At 34.2% G+C, this 20,186-nt stretch overlaps 1 protein-coding gene across 2 annotated transcripts in view; it reads right to left on the bottom strand.

Moving 5' to 3' along the window:
• Positions 1-20,186, bottom strand: part of LOC145256537 (glutamate receptor ionotropic, NMDA 3B-like) — a 1,196,865-nt gene that overhangs the window by 913,251 nt on the left and 263,428 nt on the right. For both annotated transcript variants that reach the window (XM_080115574.1, XM_080115582.1), the window contains one exon: positions 7,293-7,616. In XM_080115574.1, the coding sequence (XP_079971700.1) occupies positions 7,293-7,616 (324 nt within the window). The remainder of the gene's footprint in view (positions 1-7,292; positions 7,617-20,186) is intronic.

Genomic DNA, 20,186 nt, shown 5'->3' on the forward strand with positions numbered 1-20,186 from the left:
TTAAGGTGACAGTCTTGAAAAGAAAGCTGTTTTATGGAGATACTATCAGCTGAGGCTTCTTTTTGCTAGCTTTCTTATTCTGCAGAGCAATTCGCTTAGTATGTGGTGCCCTAAAAATTCAACATGACTCAAGATTTGGAAAAGTTTTCTGCGAGAAAAATATATGTTTCATAAGTGAAAAAAGTAAGGAACCTATATTATATTTCTCTTAGTATGTCTGTTAGTTTGTTTGTCTGTTCATTACACTTTTTCTTGGAAAGTACTGGATCAATGTGCCTGAAATTTTACATGGACCTTTGTAATGATAAGGTGCAATGAACTGAACATTATGCTATTCGTTCAATGCACAGGGATTAATACGGATTAGTTCTAATTTTCCTCAAAAACTACTCTGCCGATCTAGCTGAAATTTTGTATCCGTCTTTATTATGATAGGGTGCAGGGGCCCATTCGATACATAGTTAGGGATTGACGTACACACAGACAAAAGTTTTATGTGTGTTGTCCTCATGAACTCCAAAACAACTAGGCTGATTTTTTTCAAATTTCATAAAATGTACTTTATGACCCTGAGAGTGTTTTAGATAAGTTTTATATTTGTGAAAAAATATTTTTAAGAAGAGTTATTTTAATGAAAACTATTGAAGAGGTCTTTATGTTGACGAGTCAATCTTTATGCATCGTCTTTGTGGGTTCTGTGCTCGATTTGCTAAACAAATAAACCTCAAATACGCTGATGAAAACCTGACACTACAGCAACCAAATGGGATTGCACCTGAATATTGACTCAAACCTTTTCTATCATTATATTATACTCTGCAAAACATATTTCAGTACACTTAAAAAATAAATATCTCGTTATCCAATTAGAACCAATAAGAGATCGAGCAGAAAATGTCAAGTGCACGCAATTTGCAACTTGACAAATAATTGTGGAATGTTACAACGACACATAACCTATTATAGACAGAAGATATGGAAAGAAGTAAAATTAAGAAAAGAATAACACAGTCATAACGTGGATCTATTATATAATCCCCAAACATTGATATTGAATGTTTGAAGGTGTTTCAAATATCAGAATAGATTATCAATTCATCAAAAACAAAATTATTAATTAGCGAAAAGCAACGACGAACTAGAAAACAAATAATCATTAATCAGAATGTAGGAATGAAATTGGACAATTGTACTATTTGTGATGAAGAAGGGAAATATTGAAATAATAGAAGGTATAGAGCTATATAATCGAAGTGATAGGGCATTTTTCACCTGTGCGGGGCCTAGAAACCTGGGCATACCTGGAAGTGGACACCATTAAACAAGTAGAGATGAAAAATTATATTTAAAAAAAACATAAGAATGCGAAACCTTCTTGAAAGTAATTCATATGAGAGAAGCTTAAACATTTCGGTGGGAATAAACAATTAGTAAGATAATCCAATTGATTAAACAATTAGTAAGATAATCCAATTGATTAAACAATTAGTAAGATAATCCAATTGAATAAACAATTAGTAAGATAATCCAATTTAATAAACAATTAGTAAAATAATCCAATTTAATAAAGAAGGAAATTGTTATGGGGTTAAATGATAATAAACGAAAGGAACACAGGACTTTTAGGAAAACACATGTATTCACATATATTATAGGCAAAGTGAGTTGAGTAATACCATTCCTCAACAGTGGGGCGTATGCACCGACCTACTTGGTCACGTGCAATTTTCTGACTGCCGTACACTGGTACTCGATACCGGAAGTGACGTAGCCAAAGGAAGTGACGTCATGATAGTCCATTAATCCCTTGGAGGGGCGTCTCCCCTCCCAAGCTTTTTTTCATAAAAGCTGTCAGTACCTCTTCCTTTTAGGGTTTACCATCAATGGCTCGGTAACCTTTCTCTTATAGAACGACCGCCATAGTTCAGTTGAGGAGGCTCAAGATCAAAAGTTTCGAAAACAGTGTCTACCGGCTCATCTTCCAATGGTGGACTATCGCTGGTTTCAAATGATCGACATCTTCTTAGTTGGTTCTGGTGACGTTTATTGGTATATGTTTGTCCTTAGATGATATATACCATGTCACTGACTCTCTTAGTAATTATACCCACCTCCCAGAATAATGTGTTGTTTTTATAACTTTTGAAAAACACTCTTTCACCTGATATGAAACGTTTATTGGGTACATAAGTGGTCACTAGTGGCCTTGACTGTTTGAGTAAGAGCTTGTCAAAAACGGATCTCACTTTCTGCGCAAACATCGTTTCTGCAGAAAAGACTGCTCCTGGTGTATTCGGATTGGGTGTAATCCTATACATGTGTATAAATTGTTGCTTTGGCTTGGGAATTCTTTTGGCACGGTTTTTTTTAGCTTCCGGCTTTTCAGTTTCAGTTTTTTTGCCTCCTTCGGCAGATTCCGTTGAAGCTATCTTTTTCGGTTTCTCTGTTGCTGCAAATGAAACGTTTTGTTTCTTCTTGAAAACGGGCAGAGTGTTTTCTTTTAGTTCGTATCTTTGTACATTTTCCTAGTCCTGGTGAGAATACTTCTGGAAATTCCTCTTTTAACTCGTCCTTCAGTTGTTGTGCTTTCTATGACAGAATTTATTCATAGGTTGGTCCCACAATTCGAATCGCTCCATCCAATCAGTACCGAACAGGTTTTCGGATGTCCTGTGTACATACACTTTCACTTTTTCAGTAACACCATTTAAGGTCAACGGGAGTGTGAGCTCTCCCTCAAATTCCACTTTATCGCCTATCACAGCTCCAGTTGATTTGTTTGTCTAGGGTTATAATCAGTGGCGTATCTAGGGTATGGCAGGCATGGCCCGTGCCATGGGCGCCACTCTGACATGGGCGCAAATTTAGAATTTTATTTCTTAAAGCAAGAATAACCATATAATTACTTTATTAAAACATTCATTTCATGGTTTATCTTTCGTTAAAATTGTGCCTGTATTATAATATTATGTAGGTTAGGTATATCTAAGATATAAATTATTAAGAAGGGGCGCACATTCAAACTTTGCCATGGGCGCCATTTTACATAGGTACGCCACTGGTTATAATCAGGATTTGGTTCTGGGGTTCTGGAAGGAGTGAGTCACACTCTCGACAACAGCACGTTTCTGCCCTCTTCTTTTCCAATCGACCACACCTGACCTCTCGCCACCAATATCAAACCGCACAATCCGAACATCAGCAATACGAAATTCTTTTCACGGCTCTTTTCTCTCTGCTTCTCCCCAGGGAATTTTTCCCAGCTTTTATATCCTCCTATCTAGAAAAAAAAGGAAGAGAGAGGAAAAAAATAGCTTCTCCCATCATGCTCTGCCTTCCCTAGATGCCCTTCGCGTATACAAATGCGCTGGCCATCCTTTCCTTCTTCTTTCCCAAAGAGCGATGCAGATACGCCCGGTACGTTTCTTTTCTTTTCTTTTTTTTCTTCTTTCTAACCATATACCCCACAGTTTGTCTTCCGCATGGTTGGTTTCCTTAGGCTTTTCCACGTCTTAAGGGATATTATGGACAGGTTTGACCCTGAATCCAATTGTAGATGCACAGTTTTATTTGCGCTGTTAACTGTGACATATTTGTGTCGGTTCTTATCCGAATACAAGTCAAATCGATTCTGTCGGACGCTGTTCTTGACCTTGTTCTTCCTGCACTGGATCACTTTTTGACCCTTCCTGTCACATTCGTTGCAGTACTTATCTTTGTAAAAACATTGACTCGACCAATGGTTCCCGCCACAGCGATAGCATGGGCTTGTAGGGGATCTGGGTCTTGGGATTGGGTGGTACTTATTAGGTGTAGCCTGAGTTTTCTTGCTTCCAGCTTTGCTTTATCGGGGTGAGTATTTTTCCGGTTTTGAAGGTTGTCCTTCTAATGAATGTTGCGCCTGCCTCCTCGATGTATCTTGAGTTGTTCCTTACGCAGACTACTCGTTGACAATCCTCGGCCCACTTCTGGAGGGTGGGGCCATATTCGCTCTCAAGTCTAGAGAGAACACATTCTCTAATCTCAGCGTTTTTGGATGAGACTAGACCCTGCGCAAAAATTAAACATTTGAAGTCATCTGCAGATAGACAGAAATCATCGCATGTTTATTTACTATGGACGCGAAGGTTAGGTAATCGTTGCCGTTGCTTTTTTGTGGATTAAAGCACTTCCATCTTCTATGAAAGAGTATAGAATTCGGGCTGAATAGTTCGAATAAAAGTTTGACCACTTCAGAAAATTTCAATTCACTCGTCTTCCTGGGAAGAATATAATCCACAAACTTGCTATGTTCTGTGGTCCCTAATTTCCTTTCTTAGCATTGCTCCACTCTTGACAATCCACGGTGAATAGGTCCTCATATCTCCGATAGAAAACGTCAAACGTCCCATCCTACTCTGGTTGGTAGTTGAACGTTTCTATAGCGTTCCATATTGTACTTTGGGAAAAAGCAAAACTGTCGTCCCTGTGTCCGTTCTATCGAATATTTTTAACAATAGCTCTTCTTGTCTTTGTTGTTGGAGTAGCATTCTCTCCTCCAACGCTTGTTGCCTCTCTTGAAATTATAATTGGAGCTGTTTATCACGTTCTTTTAAATTTTCCTCAGCTTTCTGCTGCTGGTCCATCTGAGCCTTGATTAGCTGTATTTATACTGCTTTAACGTCCTCCATCTTTTAATGGCTTTTTCCAAACGCACGAAAAAAAATTATTTCCGTTTTTGACTGGAGTAAGAGAGATACAATAATAAAAAACAGAAAATGTCATTTCCTTGAGTGTGTGCGTATAAGGAGGGGGCAATATATCCCTTGCTTCTTGATAAAAAACCTTAGAGATAAACCAATATGAGCGTGAACAAAAAAAAATTTTACTTGCGAAACAAAAAAAAAAAATGTACTGTGATACTATACAGTTGCAAAAGAATAAAAAATACTTGTGGAATTGTCTGAACGTTAACCAAAATGACTATTTTTTATGTGTGTGTGGAAGAAAAAAGATTTTCATTTTAGAACTGACAGTTAAAAATAGAATATTTCATAAAATTCCACTCAATGTAAAAAACTATTTCCTTTTAGTCCAAGTAAAACGAAAAGGGGGAAAAACATTTCTCTCCCGTTAAAATTTTGCATAAAGATAGCAGCACAAAACAAAGGCAAAAAAACTTTTCACTTCATTTGAAAAAAATGTTAAAATTTGCATAGGAATAAACAGTCGACAATTTACAATAGAATTGTTCTTGCGGTGAAAATTGTATCAACATTTTTCTCTTTTTTCTTTCTTCTTAAATTAATCTTTAAACATTACAAAAATGGGTTTCGTACAGTTCTTTTCAATTTAAATATAGAATCAAAAAGATTACTTATAATTGCGTCGATAACGTTGCCTTGTGTTCGTTTCTGTTTTTTTGTTTGTTTTTGTTTTTAGAATGTAATTGCCAGCCGACTTCTTAGCTTGTAAATCCGAAGTTCTTTTGAAATAAATTAGAATTTTGTGGAGTTAACCCGTGTGAAAGTCGAATCCGATGTCGCCAGTTGTTATGAGGTTAAATGGTAATAAAAGAAAGGAACACAGGATTTTTAGGAACGAAACATGTATTCACATATATTACAGGCAAACTCAATGGTGAGGCGTGTGCACCGAACTACTTGGTACAGCGTGCCAATCTCTGACTGCCGGGCACCAGCACTCGATACCGGAAATGACGTCACCAAAGGAAGTGTCGTCATGCTATAAGCGTCTCCAACAGATCACCTTGGCTGAAGTCTACATGAAAGAACCCTGAAACGACACGACGAACTACAAAAATATGATAAAATCTAAACTGCCTAATTACTACTGCGAAAGGTGTTATAAGATGAACACTACAGAGAATATAGAAACTTGAAAGAAAGAGAACACAACAAAAATGTGAAGAAAGGCGCTGTATAAACAATTTATCAGACGAAACAAATACATTGCTTGTCAGAGAATATGAGTAAAGCTGCAAAAAGGAAACTTGAAAAAGGAAATGGAATCACTAGCGATAGTTACACCAAACTCCATTAGAAATAAATAAGATAGACAATACACGGAAATATTACCAAATGTAAAGAAAGAGATAAAATAATAGTGCATGTATCAATATTTATCTAAAGTAATATGAAAATAGACTTGAATCGTTTGTCAAAGTCAATTAGTGAAAACGTGCACACTTTGAACGCACAGATGTATGTGATGGTACAAAATCAAACAAGAAGTGCTATTAAAAATGAAAGTTGTAACATCCTTTGGGAGTTTGGAATATAAAAATATCATCAAAGTTAGAAAACCAGACATGATAATAGTAAACAAGAATAACAAATTTCGTTGTTATTGTAAGTTACAAGGTGAAAGCAGAACTCTTAAATTAATACTTCGAATTTGCCAGTGAGCTGCAGAAGATGTGTAACACGAAAATTTTGGAAGTACTAATATTTGTTGGCGACAGAACAGAATGAATTAGAATTGGAGGAAGGATGGCACCATACTAACCATGGCATTAGTGAAATCAGAAATATTAAGAAAAACCATAGAATGCAGAAAATAGTTTACGCCAAACATAAGTTGAACATTAAGTAGTGATGGGACAATTCCAATATTGTCCCCGATTCTGATACAATTCCCGATTTCGATTCCGATTCTGATTCTTTATAAATCTCTAAATATTTACTATTTTTTATACTATTATTTCCCCTGATTACCGTAAAAACACATGTTAACTCTGAGTATATTTTCTAAAACATAAAAACACACTTGTGGGAGGAGATGATTTATATATTTCATATTTTAGCTTTACTCGTAGTTCTAAATCAATAAATGTTTATTATTTTATTATTACTTATCAGAAGCAGAAAATTTTGCATTAAACAAAATAAAAAAAAGATAATTATAAGAATCGTTTTTGGCATCGGAAAATATGCTAAAAAAAAAGTTCAAATTTTTCCGATTACCGATAGCAATTTTGATTTCTTCCCAACACTAATATTAAGACGAACTCAAAATAGATGACATTACTTAAGTAAAGCCTGGCAACTGAAATAAAATAGAGAATGCTGGAATGCCGATGAACCACTGTTAATCAGACTCCAAGGAAAGCCATCAGTAGTAATCAGCAAAATATGATGGCGTGACTATAGTAATATTACAACTAGTAATAATAATAATAATAATAATAATAATAATAATAATAATAATAATAATAATAACTATTATTATCATTATTATTATTATTATTGTTTTTGTTGTGATAGAAGAAAAAAAAAACTAAATTTACTTACCTGTTTAAAAAGTCTTCGAATCAAATTATCGTTGCAGTGAACAATATTGATTCTTGCTTTATTGTCACGTAAAGTTGTTAATTTGTCAGCAATACCCTCGTTTGTGTCAGTGTATTCCGATAAAAAAAGTGTGTCTTCCAACGTCCACTTGTGAGCCTGGATCAATTTTCTTAGTTCATCAAGAAATCCATCTTCTGCTAGTTCAATTTGTGTGATTATTGTGAAAGTGTGAGCTGAATCATAATTTTCCAAGAAAGCAATGATTCCTTTTGCCAATTGCGCATTACTTGGTTTTAAGTTTAGATACATCATCTCGTTGTGTGGCTGAAATGGTAACAATGGAAAATATTATTTTCTTGTATTAATTGTATTACAAAAATAGAAAAATATGAAACATAACGGACTTAAATGGCAATGCTTATAATAATATGAATTAATGATACATGTGATTCATTTTTCCCTATACAATCTATCATGATACAATCATGATACAATCTCTCATGATACATTTGCGTTTCGCATTAAAAATATGTGAAATACACATGAAATTTTGTACATTTGTAATTAATATGAATAATATTGTGAAAAGTTATTCAAGCATCATTAATGGCGAGTGTAATGTGTGAAACGAAACATGTTATATCACAATGATAGCAGTTGATTATGTTGAGATACAATAACTGTTATCATTGTCATATCATCATATATGGTATGGATATGCTATTATAAACAAATGTAATTGTCATATCACCATATATGGTATGCTGCTATTGTAAATAAATGTCATTGTCATATCATCATAAATGGTATAGAGCTATTGTAAATAAATATCATTGTCATATCATCATATATGGTATGGATATGCTATTATAAATAAATATCATCGTCATATCACCATACATGGTATGGATATGCTATTATAAACAAATGTAATTGTCATATCACCATATATGGTATGCTGCTATTGTAAATAAATGTCATTGTCATATCATCATAAATGGTAGGGAGCTATTGTAAATAAATATCATTGTCATATCATCATATATGGTATGGAGCTATTGTAAATAAATGTCATTGTCATATAATCAAATATGGTATGCAGCTATTGTAAATAAATGTCATTGTCATATCATCATAAATGGTATGGAGCTATTGTAAATAAATATCATTGTCATATCATCATAAATGGTATGGAGCTATTGTAAATAAATGTCATTGTCATATCACCATATATGGTATGCAGCTATTGTAAATAAATGTCATTGTCATATCACCATATATAGTATGCAGCTATTGTAAATAAATATCATTGTCATATCATCATAAATGGTATGGAGCTATTGTAAATAAATGTCATTGTCATATCACCATATATGGTATGCAGCTATTATAAATAAATATCATTGTCATATCATCATAAATGGTATGGAGCTATTATAAATAAATGTCATTGTCATATCACCATATATGGTATGCAGCTATTGTAAATAAATATCATTGTCATATCATCATAAATGGTATGGAGCTATTATAAATAAATGTCATTGTCATATCACCATATATGGTATGCAGCTATTGTAAATAAATATCATTGTCATATCATCATAAATGGTATGGAGCTATTGTAAATAAATGTCATTGTCATATCATCATATATGGTATGCAGCTATCGTAAATAAATATCATTGTCATATCATCATAAATGGTATGGAGCTATTGTAAATAAATGTCATTGTCATATCACCATATATGGTATGCAGCTATCGTAAATAAATATCATTGTCATATCATCATAAATGGTATGGAGCTATTGTAAATAAATGTCATTGTCATATCACCATATATGGTATGCAGCTATTGTAAATAAATATCATTGTCATATCATCATAAATGGTATGGAGCTATTGTAAATAAATGTAATTATCATATCACCATATATGGTATGCAGCTACCGTAAATAAATATCATTGTCATATCATCATAAATGGTATGCAGCTATTGTAAATAAATGTCATTGTCATATCATCATAAATGGTATGGAGCTATTGTAAATAAATATCATTGTCATATCACCATATATGGTATGCAGCTATTATAAACAAATGTAATTGTCATATCACCATATATGGTATGCTGCTATTGTAAATAAATGTCATTGTCATATCATAATAAATGGTATGGAGCTATTGTAAATAAATATCATTGTCATATCATCATATATGGTATGGAGCTATTGTAAATAAATGTCATTGTCATATAATCAAATATGGTATGCAGCTATTGTAAATAAATGTCATTGTCATATCATCATAAATGGTATGGAGCTATTGTAAATAAATATCATTGTCATATCATCATAAATGGTATGGAGCTATTGTAAATAAATGTCATTGTCATATCACCATATATGGTATGCAGCTATTGTAAATAAATGTCATTGTCATATCACCATATATAGTATGCAGCTATTGTAAATAAATATCATTGTCATATCATCATAAATGGTATGGAGCTATTGTAAATAAATGTCATTGTCATATCACCATATATGGTATGCAGCTATTGTAAATAAATATCATTGTCATATCATCATAAATGGTATGGAGCTATTATAAATAAATGTCATTGTCATATCACCATATATGGTATGCAGCTATTGTAAATAAATATCATTGTCATATCATCATAAATGGTATGGAGCTATTATAAATAAATGTCATTGTCATATCACCATATATGGTATGCAGCTATTGTAAATAAATATCATTGTCATATCATCATAAATGGTATGGAGCTATTGTAAATAAATGTCATTGTCATATCATCATATATGGTATGCAGCTATCGTAAATAAATATCATTGTCATATCATCATAAATGGTATGGAGCTATTGTAAATAAATGTCATTGTCATATCACCATATATGGTATGCAGCTATCGTAAATAAATATCATTGTCATATCATCATAAATGGTATGGAGCTATTGTAAATAAATGTCATTGTCATATCACCATATATGGTATGCAGCTATTGTAAATAAATATCATTGTCATATCATCATAAATGGTATGGAGCTATTGTAAATAAATGTAATTGTCATATCACCATATATGGTATGCAGCTACCGTAAATAAATATCATTGTCATATCATCATAAATGGTATGCAGCTATTGTAAATAAATGTCATTGTCATATCATCATAAATGGTATGGAGCTATTGTAAATAAATGTCATTGTCATATCACCATATATGGTATGCAGCTATCGTAAATAAATATCATTGTCATATCATCATAAATGGTATGGAGCTATTGTAAATAAATGTCATTGTCATATCACCATATATGGTATGCAGCTATTGTAAATAAATATCATTGTCATATCATCATAAATGGTATGGAGCTATTGTAAATAAATGTCATTGTCATATCACCATATATGGTATGCTGCTATTGTAAATAAATGTCATTGTCATATCATCATAAATGGTATAGAGCTATTGTAAATAAATATCATTGTCATATCATCATATATGGTATGGATATGCTATTATAAATAAATATCATCGTCATATCACCATACATGGTATGGATATGCTATTATAAACAAATGTAATTGTCATATCACCATATATGGTATGCTGCTATTGTAAATAAATGTCATTGTCATATCATCATAAATGGTATGGAGCTATTGTAAATAAATATCATTGTCATATCATCATATATGGTATGGAGCTATTGTAAATAAATGTCATTGTCATATAATCAAATATGGTATGCAGCTATTGTAAATAAATGTCATTGTCATATCACCATATATAGTATGCAGCTATTGTAAATAAATATCATTGTCATATCATCATAAATGGTATGGAGCTATTGTAAATAAATGTCATTGTCATATCACCATATATGGTATGCAGCTATTGTAAATAAATATCATTGTCATATCATCATAAATGGTATGGAGCTATTATAAATAAATGTCATTGTCATATCACCATATATGGTATGCAGCTATTGTAAATAAATATCATTGTCATATCATCATAAATGGTATGGAGCTATTATAAATAAATGTCATTGTCATATCACCATATATGGTATGCAGCTATTGTAAATAAATATCATTGTCATATCATCATAAATGGTATGGAGCTATTGTAAATAAATGTCATTGTCATATCATCATATATGGTATGCAGCTATCGTAAATAAATATCATTGTCATATCATCATAAATGGTATGGAGCTATTGTAAATAAATGTCATTGTCATATCACCATATATGGTATGCAGCTATCGTAAATAAATATCATTGTCATATCATCATAAATGGTATGGAGCTATTGTAAATAAATGTCATTGTCATATCACCATATATGGTATGCAGCTATTGTAAATAAATATCATTGTCATATCATCATAAATGGTATGGAGCTATTGTAAATAAATGTAATTGTCATATCACCATATATGGTATGCAGCTACCGTAAATAAATATCATTGTCATATCATCATAAATGGTATGCAGCTATTGTAAATAAATGTCATTGTCATATCATCATAAATGGTATGGAGCTATTGTAAATAAATATCATTGTCATATCACCATATATGGTATGCAGCTATTATAAACAAATGTAATTGTCATATCACCATATATGGTATGCTGCTATTGTAAATAAATGTCATTGTCATATCATCATAAATGGTATGGAGCTATTGTAAATAAATATCATTGTCATATCATCATATATGGTATGGAGCTATTGTAAATAAATGTCATTGTCATATAATCAAATATGGTATGCAGCTATTGTAAATAAATGTCATTGTCATATCATCATAAATGGTATGGAGCTATTGTAAATAAATATCATTGTCATATCATCATAAATGGTATGGAGCTATTGTAAATAAATGTCATTGTCATATCACCATATATGGTATGCAGCTATTGTAAATAAATGTCATTGTCATATCACCATATATAGTATGCAGCTATTGTAAATAAATATCATTGTCATATCATCATAAATGGTATGGAGCTATTGTAAATAAATGTCATTGTCATATCACCATATATGGTATGCAGCTATTGTAAATAAATATCATTGTCATATCATCATAAATGGTATGGAGCTATTATAAATAAATGTCATTGTCATATCACCATATATGGTATGCAGCTATTGTAAATAAATATCATTGTCATATCATCATAAATGGTATGGAGCTATTATAAATAAATGTCATTGTCATATCACCATATATGGTATGCAGCTATTGTAAATAAATATCATTGTCATATCATCATAAATGGTATGGAGCTATTGTAAATAAATGTCATTGTCATATCATCATATATGGTATGCAGCTATCGTAAATAAATATCATTGTCATATCATCATAAATGGTATGGAGCTATTGTAAATAAATGTCATTGTCATATCACCATATATGGTATGCAGCTATCGTAAATAAATATCATTGTCATATCATCATAAATGGTATGGAGCTATTTTAAATAAATGTCATTGTCATATCACCATATATGGTATGCAGCTATTGTAAATAAATATCATTGTCATATCATCATAAATGGTATGGAGCTATTGTAAATAAATGTAATTGTCATATCACCATATATGGTATGCAGCTATTGTAAATAAATATCATTGTCATATCATCATAAATGGTATGCAGCTATTGTAAATAAATGTCATTGTCATATCATCATAAATGGTATGGAGCTATTGTAAATAAATGTCATTGTCATATCACCATATATGGTATGCAGCTATCGTAAATAAATATCATTGTCATATCATCATAAATGGTATGGAGCTATTGTAAATAAATGTCATTGTCATATCACCATATATGGTATGCAGCTATTGTAAATAAATATCATTGTCATATCATCATAAATGGTATGGAGCTATTGTAAATAAATGTCATTGTCATATCACCATATATGGTATGCAGCTATTGTAAATAAATATCATTGTCATATCATCATAAATGGTATGGAGCTATTGTAAATAAATGTCATTGTCATATCACCATATATGGTATGCAGCTATTGTAAATAAATATCATTGTCATATCATCATAAATGGTATGGAGCTATTATAAATAAATATCATTGTCATATCACCATATATGGTATGCAGCTATTGTAAATAAATATCATTGTCATATCATCATAAATGGTATGGAGCTATTGTAAATAAATGTCATTGTCATATCACCATATATGGTATGCAGCTATTGTAAATAAATGTCATTGTCATATCATCATAAATGGTATGGAGCTATTGTAAATAAATGTCATTGTCATATCACCATATATGGTATGCAGCTATCGTAAATAAATATCATTGTCATATCATCATAAATGGTATGGAGCTATTGTAAATAAATGTCATTGTCATATCACCATATATGGTATGCAGCTATTTTAAATAAATATCATTGTCATATCATCATAAATGGTATGGAGCTATTGTAAATAAATGTCATTGTCATATCACCATATATGGTATGCAGCTATTGTAAATAAATATCATTGTCATATCACCATAAATGGTATGGAGCTATTATAAATAAATATCATTGTCATATCACTATATATGGTATGCAGCTATTGTAAATAAATATCATTGTCATATCATCATAAATGGTATGGAGCTATTGTAAATTAATGTCATTGTCATATCACCATATATGGTATGCAGCTATTGTAAATAAATATCATTGTCATATCATCATAAATGGTATGGAGCTATTATAAATAAATATCATTGTCATATCACCATATATGGTATGCAGCTATTGTAAATAAATATCATTGTCATATCATCATAAATGGTATGGAGCTATTGTAAATAAATGTCATTGTCATATCACCATATATGGTATGCAGCTATTGTAAATAAATATCATTGTCATATCATCATAAATGGTATGGAGCTATTATAAATAAATGTCATTGTCATATCATCATATATGGTATGCAGCTATTGTAAATAAATGTCATTGTTATATCATCATATATGGTATGGAGTTATTGTAACTTAATGGCATTGTCATATCATCATATATTGTATGGAGTTATCATAAAAAAATCTTATTGTCATATCATCATATATGGTACGGAGCTATTATAAATAAATGTCATTGTAATATCATCAGCTATTATGAAAAAATGTTATTGTAATATCACCATATAAGGTATGAAGTTTTTATAAATAAATGTCATTGTCATATCATCATATATGGTATGGGGGGCAAATAGCAAACCTTCACATGGTGCCCTCTGTTAATCCTTCGGGGGACCCAATTGCTCCATTACGCAACATCTCTGCATATGTCCGGTGGTGGTAAAAGGATAGACCCTCGGCCCCGGAAACAACATTTCGGCCAAATTCAAGATCATCAGCTTCAATGCTGAAGGTATGTCCCTACCCAAATCTGACATTTTATCTAACCTGAAAGCAGATGTTCTCTGCATCCAGGAGACCCATAAATTGGACAACCCACCAAAAATACCTGGAATGCACCTCGCTATCTCTCATCAAAGTGTTGTGCACGGGAGTGCTGTTTATATTCGTTATAAATCAATACTCAAAGGATGTACTGACTTTACCTCAAGGGGTATCGACATTTTGCAGGTGAAAACAATTCACGTAACCATCACCTCCGTCTATAAGCCACCACCTGTACCATTCAGTGTGCCTGACAACATCCAAATTAACAATAATGGCAATATCATAATCGGCGACTTCAACAGCCACAACATGATGTGGGGCTATGTTAAGAACAACCAGGATGGAGATTTTTTGAAGAATGGGCCCTACACCAAAACCTTGCCATTCTCAATAGGCCTAAGGATAAACCATCCTTCTTAAGCGCTCGATGGCGAAAAGGCTATAACCCCGACCTCGCATTTTCATCAGCAAGGCATCAACACAACTTCAGCAAGTCCACTGGCAAACCGATCCCAAAATCCCAACACCGACCCATCATTGTTGAGATGCAACCAGTAGTTGGACCTGTGCCTACTAAACCTATGGCCAGATTAAACTATCGGGGAGGGGGCTAACTGGGAGGGTTTCACGGACAACTTAGAGAATACAATCAATGATGTATCCCCCATAGCATCAGGATATGAAGCCTTCCAAGCTCTTGTGTGGCACATTGCCAAGAAGAACATCCCAAGGGGCTGTAGGAAGGAATACATAACTGGCTTGGATGAGACAAGTAAGACCATCTATGAAAATTATGTACAAGCATATAACAGAGACCCATTCGAAGAACTTACCACTGAGCTGGGCAACAAACTGTTGGCCTCTCTATCTGCAGCCCGTAAGGAGCGATGGATGGAGACCTTTGCAGATCTGAACATGACCCACAATAGCAAAACTGCATGGAAAACAATAAAGAAGCTAAACAGCGATAAAAAACCGGACTGCAGCAGCAGCAGCAGTCTCACCAAACCAAGTTGCTCACCAACTACTTATAAATGGGAAACCACTGCACAGAGAACGAGGTTACGTTAAACAGATGAAAGAGAAGATAGGCGAAGTCCACAAAGAGTCTGATGACATGTTTCCCCATTTACTGAGGAGGAATTGAAGACTGGAATTAAACATCTCAAGTCTAGAAAGGCATCAGGACTCGATGGTATCTCAACAGAGATAATCCAGAATTTTGGGCCAAGATCTCGTGAATGGATCAAATCACTGTTCAACTCCTGTGCTGCTGGATACAACATTCCCAAGATCTGGCGACGGGCAAAAGTTATAGCTCTTCTTAAACCAGGGAAAGATCCCCAACTACCATCTAGCTATCGCCCTATATCCTTGTTGTGTGTACTGTACAAGTTGTATGAACGCCTCATTCTGGCCAGGATATCACCAATAGTTGAAGACCAGCTTACGGACGACCAGTCTGGGTTCAGGGAGGGGCGTTCATGTGTTGGTCAGATTCTGAACTTGACTTAGTACATAGAGGATGGGTATGAAAGAAAAAAAATCACAGGGGCTGTATTTATCGACTTCACGGCAGCCTATGACACCATCAACCACCGAGCATTTCTGCTGAAAGTTGGCCAGACCTTGAAGAACAGAAAAATAGTTTCCATTATAGAATCTCTTCTCTGGAATCGAAGACTCTTTGTCGAAATGGATGGTAGGCAGAGTCGGTGGAGGTCACAGAAGAATGGTCTGCCCCAGGGTTCTGTCTTGGCGCCGACTTTGTTTAACATCTATATAAATGACCTACCAGAATTTACAGACATCCGTAGATTCATCTATGCGGATGACACGTGTCTTGCGACACAAGACAAGAGCTTTGAAGCAATTGGGAAAAGAATCTCCAGTGCCTTAAAAACCCTAGCCTCCTACTATAAGAAATGGTTCCTCAATCCACATCCTGGGAAAACAAAAGTTTGTAGTTTCCACCTTAACAACCACATAGCTAACAGGAAGCTGAAGATCCAATGGGAAGGTAAGGAGCTAGTAAATGAACCATATCCAGTCTACCTTGGCATCACACTGGACCGAGCTCTCTCCTTCAAGACACACATAGACAAGCTCCAAAAGAAGATCGCGCCTCGAATTAACTTAGTCAAAATACTGGCTAACTCGAGTTGGGGAGCAGACCCACACACACTAAGGAAAACATCATTAGCCCTATGTTACTCCACGGCTGAATATGGCGCTGCAGTATGGTCTCGCTCAGCCCATGCTCACCGCATTGACGCAGATCTCCACAAAGCTTGCTGGATCATAACCGGAAACTTAAAAAGCACACCTCTACCAGCCCTATACCGATTAAGTGGCATACCACCACTTAAAGTCCGCCGGGATATAATTGAGAGAGTTGAGCGTACTAAACAACTCGAAGACCCCAGACACCCTCTCTTTAGCTACTCGGAGATGGCTAGACGACTTGTGTCCCGGCGAAGCTTTGCCACAGTGGAGGAACTACCGGACACTCCTACATCCTCTTACCGGCTGCAGATGTAGAGAGAGGTAGACCTTCAGTCTACAAATATAGCACTGCCAGAGCCCAGTGAAACCTTACCACCTGGCACACACCTGTCCCGTTCAGAGTAGGTCACTCTGAATAGGGCAAGGGCAAAAGTTGCAAAAACTGGCGACAACCTCCTCATGTGGGGTTACTCTACAACTGCTGAATGCCCCTGTGGTGCCCAAGTTCAGACCATCGAGCACATTTTAACATCTTGCCCACTGGGGCCCAACTGCACGGACGAAGACCTCAGTGTTGGTAATAAAACTGCACGCCGCTGGTTGAAGAGATGGAGCGACAAGATATGATGATATATGGTATGGAGTTATTGTAAATAAATGTCATTGTCATATCATCATATATGGTAAGGAGGTATTGTAAATAATGGCATTGTCATAACAAAATATATGGTATGGAGTTAACTATATATATAAAAGCGAAAACGTATGTATGCATGTATTTATGTATGTATGTATGTATGTATGTATGTATGGATGGATGGATGGATGGATGGATGTGTGTATGTGTGTATGTGTGTATGTTTGTGTGTCTGCTAAAAACTTTCGACGAGCAGAACAAAAATTCACAAACTCGCTATCATATTTAAGCTTCATCCTTCGCTCGAAAAATATTGAAAACTTGATCAAAAACGTTCATTTTTTCACCCCAAAATTTTCGACAGGGGGGAGTCAACAAAAATGGCCCTCTCGTGACAACGACCGTTTCTATGCATGCATTAAATGACGTCATGACCTTATATACTATTTAGTTGAAAAACTGACTAAATTTCATGTACGTCGCGGTAGATAGTTGATTAACCCGTTGGTTCATTATCTAACAGGCTTATTTAAGCCATTTTCCACATGTTCGTTTATCTGTTTTCATCGTTCGTTTGCCTTACGTTAGTTTTTTTTGGGTTTTTTTCGCTGTCTTGATTACCCCCCCCCGCTTAAGTTTTAACGTTGTTTTCTTTTTTTACTTCACTCATAACAAACAAACCTGGTCATTGACGTCGTTGTCGTCGTCGTCGTCATAACGCTTGACGACTTCTGTGTGCACACCTGTCAATTTGGTTCTTACTTAAAAAAAATTCAAACATCTTTCCCTAACTCATTCTGGCTGGCCGATTTTATTTTCAAACTTCGCCTCAGGGCTTCGGGTTCGATCCTACCAACTTTTACCCCCCCCCGGTTTCTTTTTTATTTAACACCACACACACCTCCAAACACCCGGGCAACGCCGAGTACCCCCGCTAGTTATAAATAAATGTCATTGTCATATCATTATATATGGTATGGAGTTATTATAAATAAATGTCATGGTCATATAATCATATATGGTATAGAGCTATTGTAGACGTCTTTAGGTAAACCAAACAATCTTTAGGCATGATTTCCGTGGGTTTTGTATCCAATTTATTAAACAAATAAACCATCAGTGACGTCGACATTTGAGCACAACGTTGGAACAGTAACTCAGATATTTCTCGTCAAGCTTTCCAGTATCGTTTGTAATTAAAGCAAGTCTTTTTCATTGCCTATATCATTACGATGCATTAAACCTGTTATGGTCCTGGATATGACCTTATACTATGGCCAATGATGACACCCCAGCTTGCGGGCTTTTGGGGAGTGTGGAGCCACCCTTTAATTGCCATTGCTCTCAGGTCCACTCTGACCCAGAGTGGTAGTACCTGTTAGGATCTCAACTATGGGTTGAATAGAAACTGACTTGAAAAAAAAAACAAAAAAAAAAAAAACAAATATATTCTATTAAAAAATTGTTCTTCAAAATATTTGGATTCGGCATTAAATAACTTGAAAAGGGTTGATATGCCATAAAACAAAAACAACCAACCAATAAACTTGTTATTTATTATTTAGATATTTTACTCAAGTGTTTGCCATTGCTGTATTTGTATTGTGTCTCTTTTTTTTTGCAAAATCGATCATGATCATCACCCTCTGCACATACGCATCATATGTGTGCGTGTTTTCATTTAGCCAAATGTTATTAAAAGTTGTTTCATAATAACTTTTTCAGTTTTTCATTAGCTCATTTAGTATTTCTTGTTTCATTTTTCTTTCTTTTTTCACGACTACTTTCGTCTTTGATTCATGAAATCATCATAAGGCGGGTTACTGTTGCTTTACAATGGAGTCTTTTACAAATCCGACAATGGCTTTGTTGATTGTCGGACTTAGGCATAATTCTGTTAAGAAGGTCCACTCTTCTAGGCTTTATTTTTTTCTTTAAGAAGAGGTTAATTTATTGCTCATCGCCTAAGGCACCCCTACAAGGGAATGCTGATTGGGCTGTTCGGGTATTCTTTATAAGCCATAGTTCGCTTTTACTAGTGAACTAGCTTCTTAAAACTACACTTGATCGTGTGTCTAACTTTCTGGCAAGAAAGTAAATAATGTAGTTTACTATGGAGTTTTTTAACGTCTAGTAATGACGAAGGAAGAGGGCTGGTCTGTATAAAAGGCTGTGTAAATGACACAAAAATAGGATTAGTAAAATATATAATGCAGAACACCGAAAAAATAATTACTGCAGCAAGAAACACGGAAGAAACAAACAAGGTAGAAAAAGATACGAGGAATAAAACAAGGAAAGAAAAATGGGAAGAGAAACAGCTACGCGGATGATTCATAAGAATGACAAAAGAAGAGACTAACGAAAACACTTAGAAATGGTTGCAAAAAGAAAACCTAAACAAGGAATCACTAATTACAGCTGCGCAAGATAACGCAATTAGAACCAACCATATCAAAGTAAGGATCGACAAGACACACGAAAACAGCAAATGCAGACTCTGCACACAAAGAGACGAAGCAATAAACCA

Source organism: Euprymna scolopes, chromosome 3 (genome assembly GCF_053919585.1).
Source record: "Euprymna scolopes isolate OS-2025 chromosome 3, ASM5391958v1, whole genome shotgun sequence".
NCBI lineage: Eukaryota > Metazoa > Mollusca > Cephalopoda > Sepiida > Sepiolidae > Euprymna > Euprymna scolopes.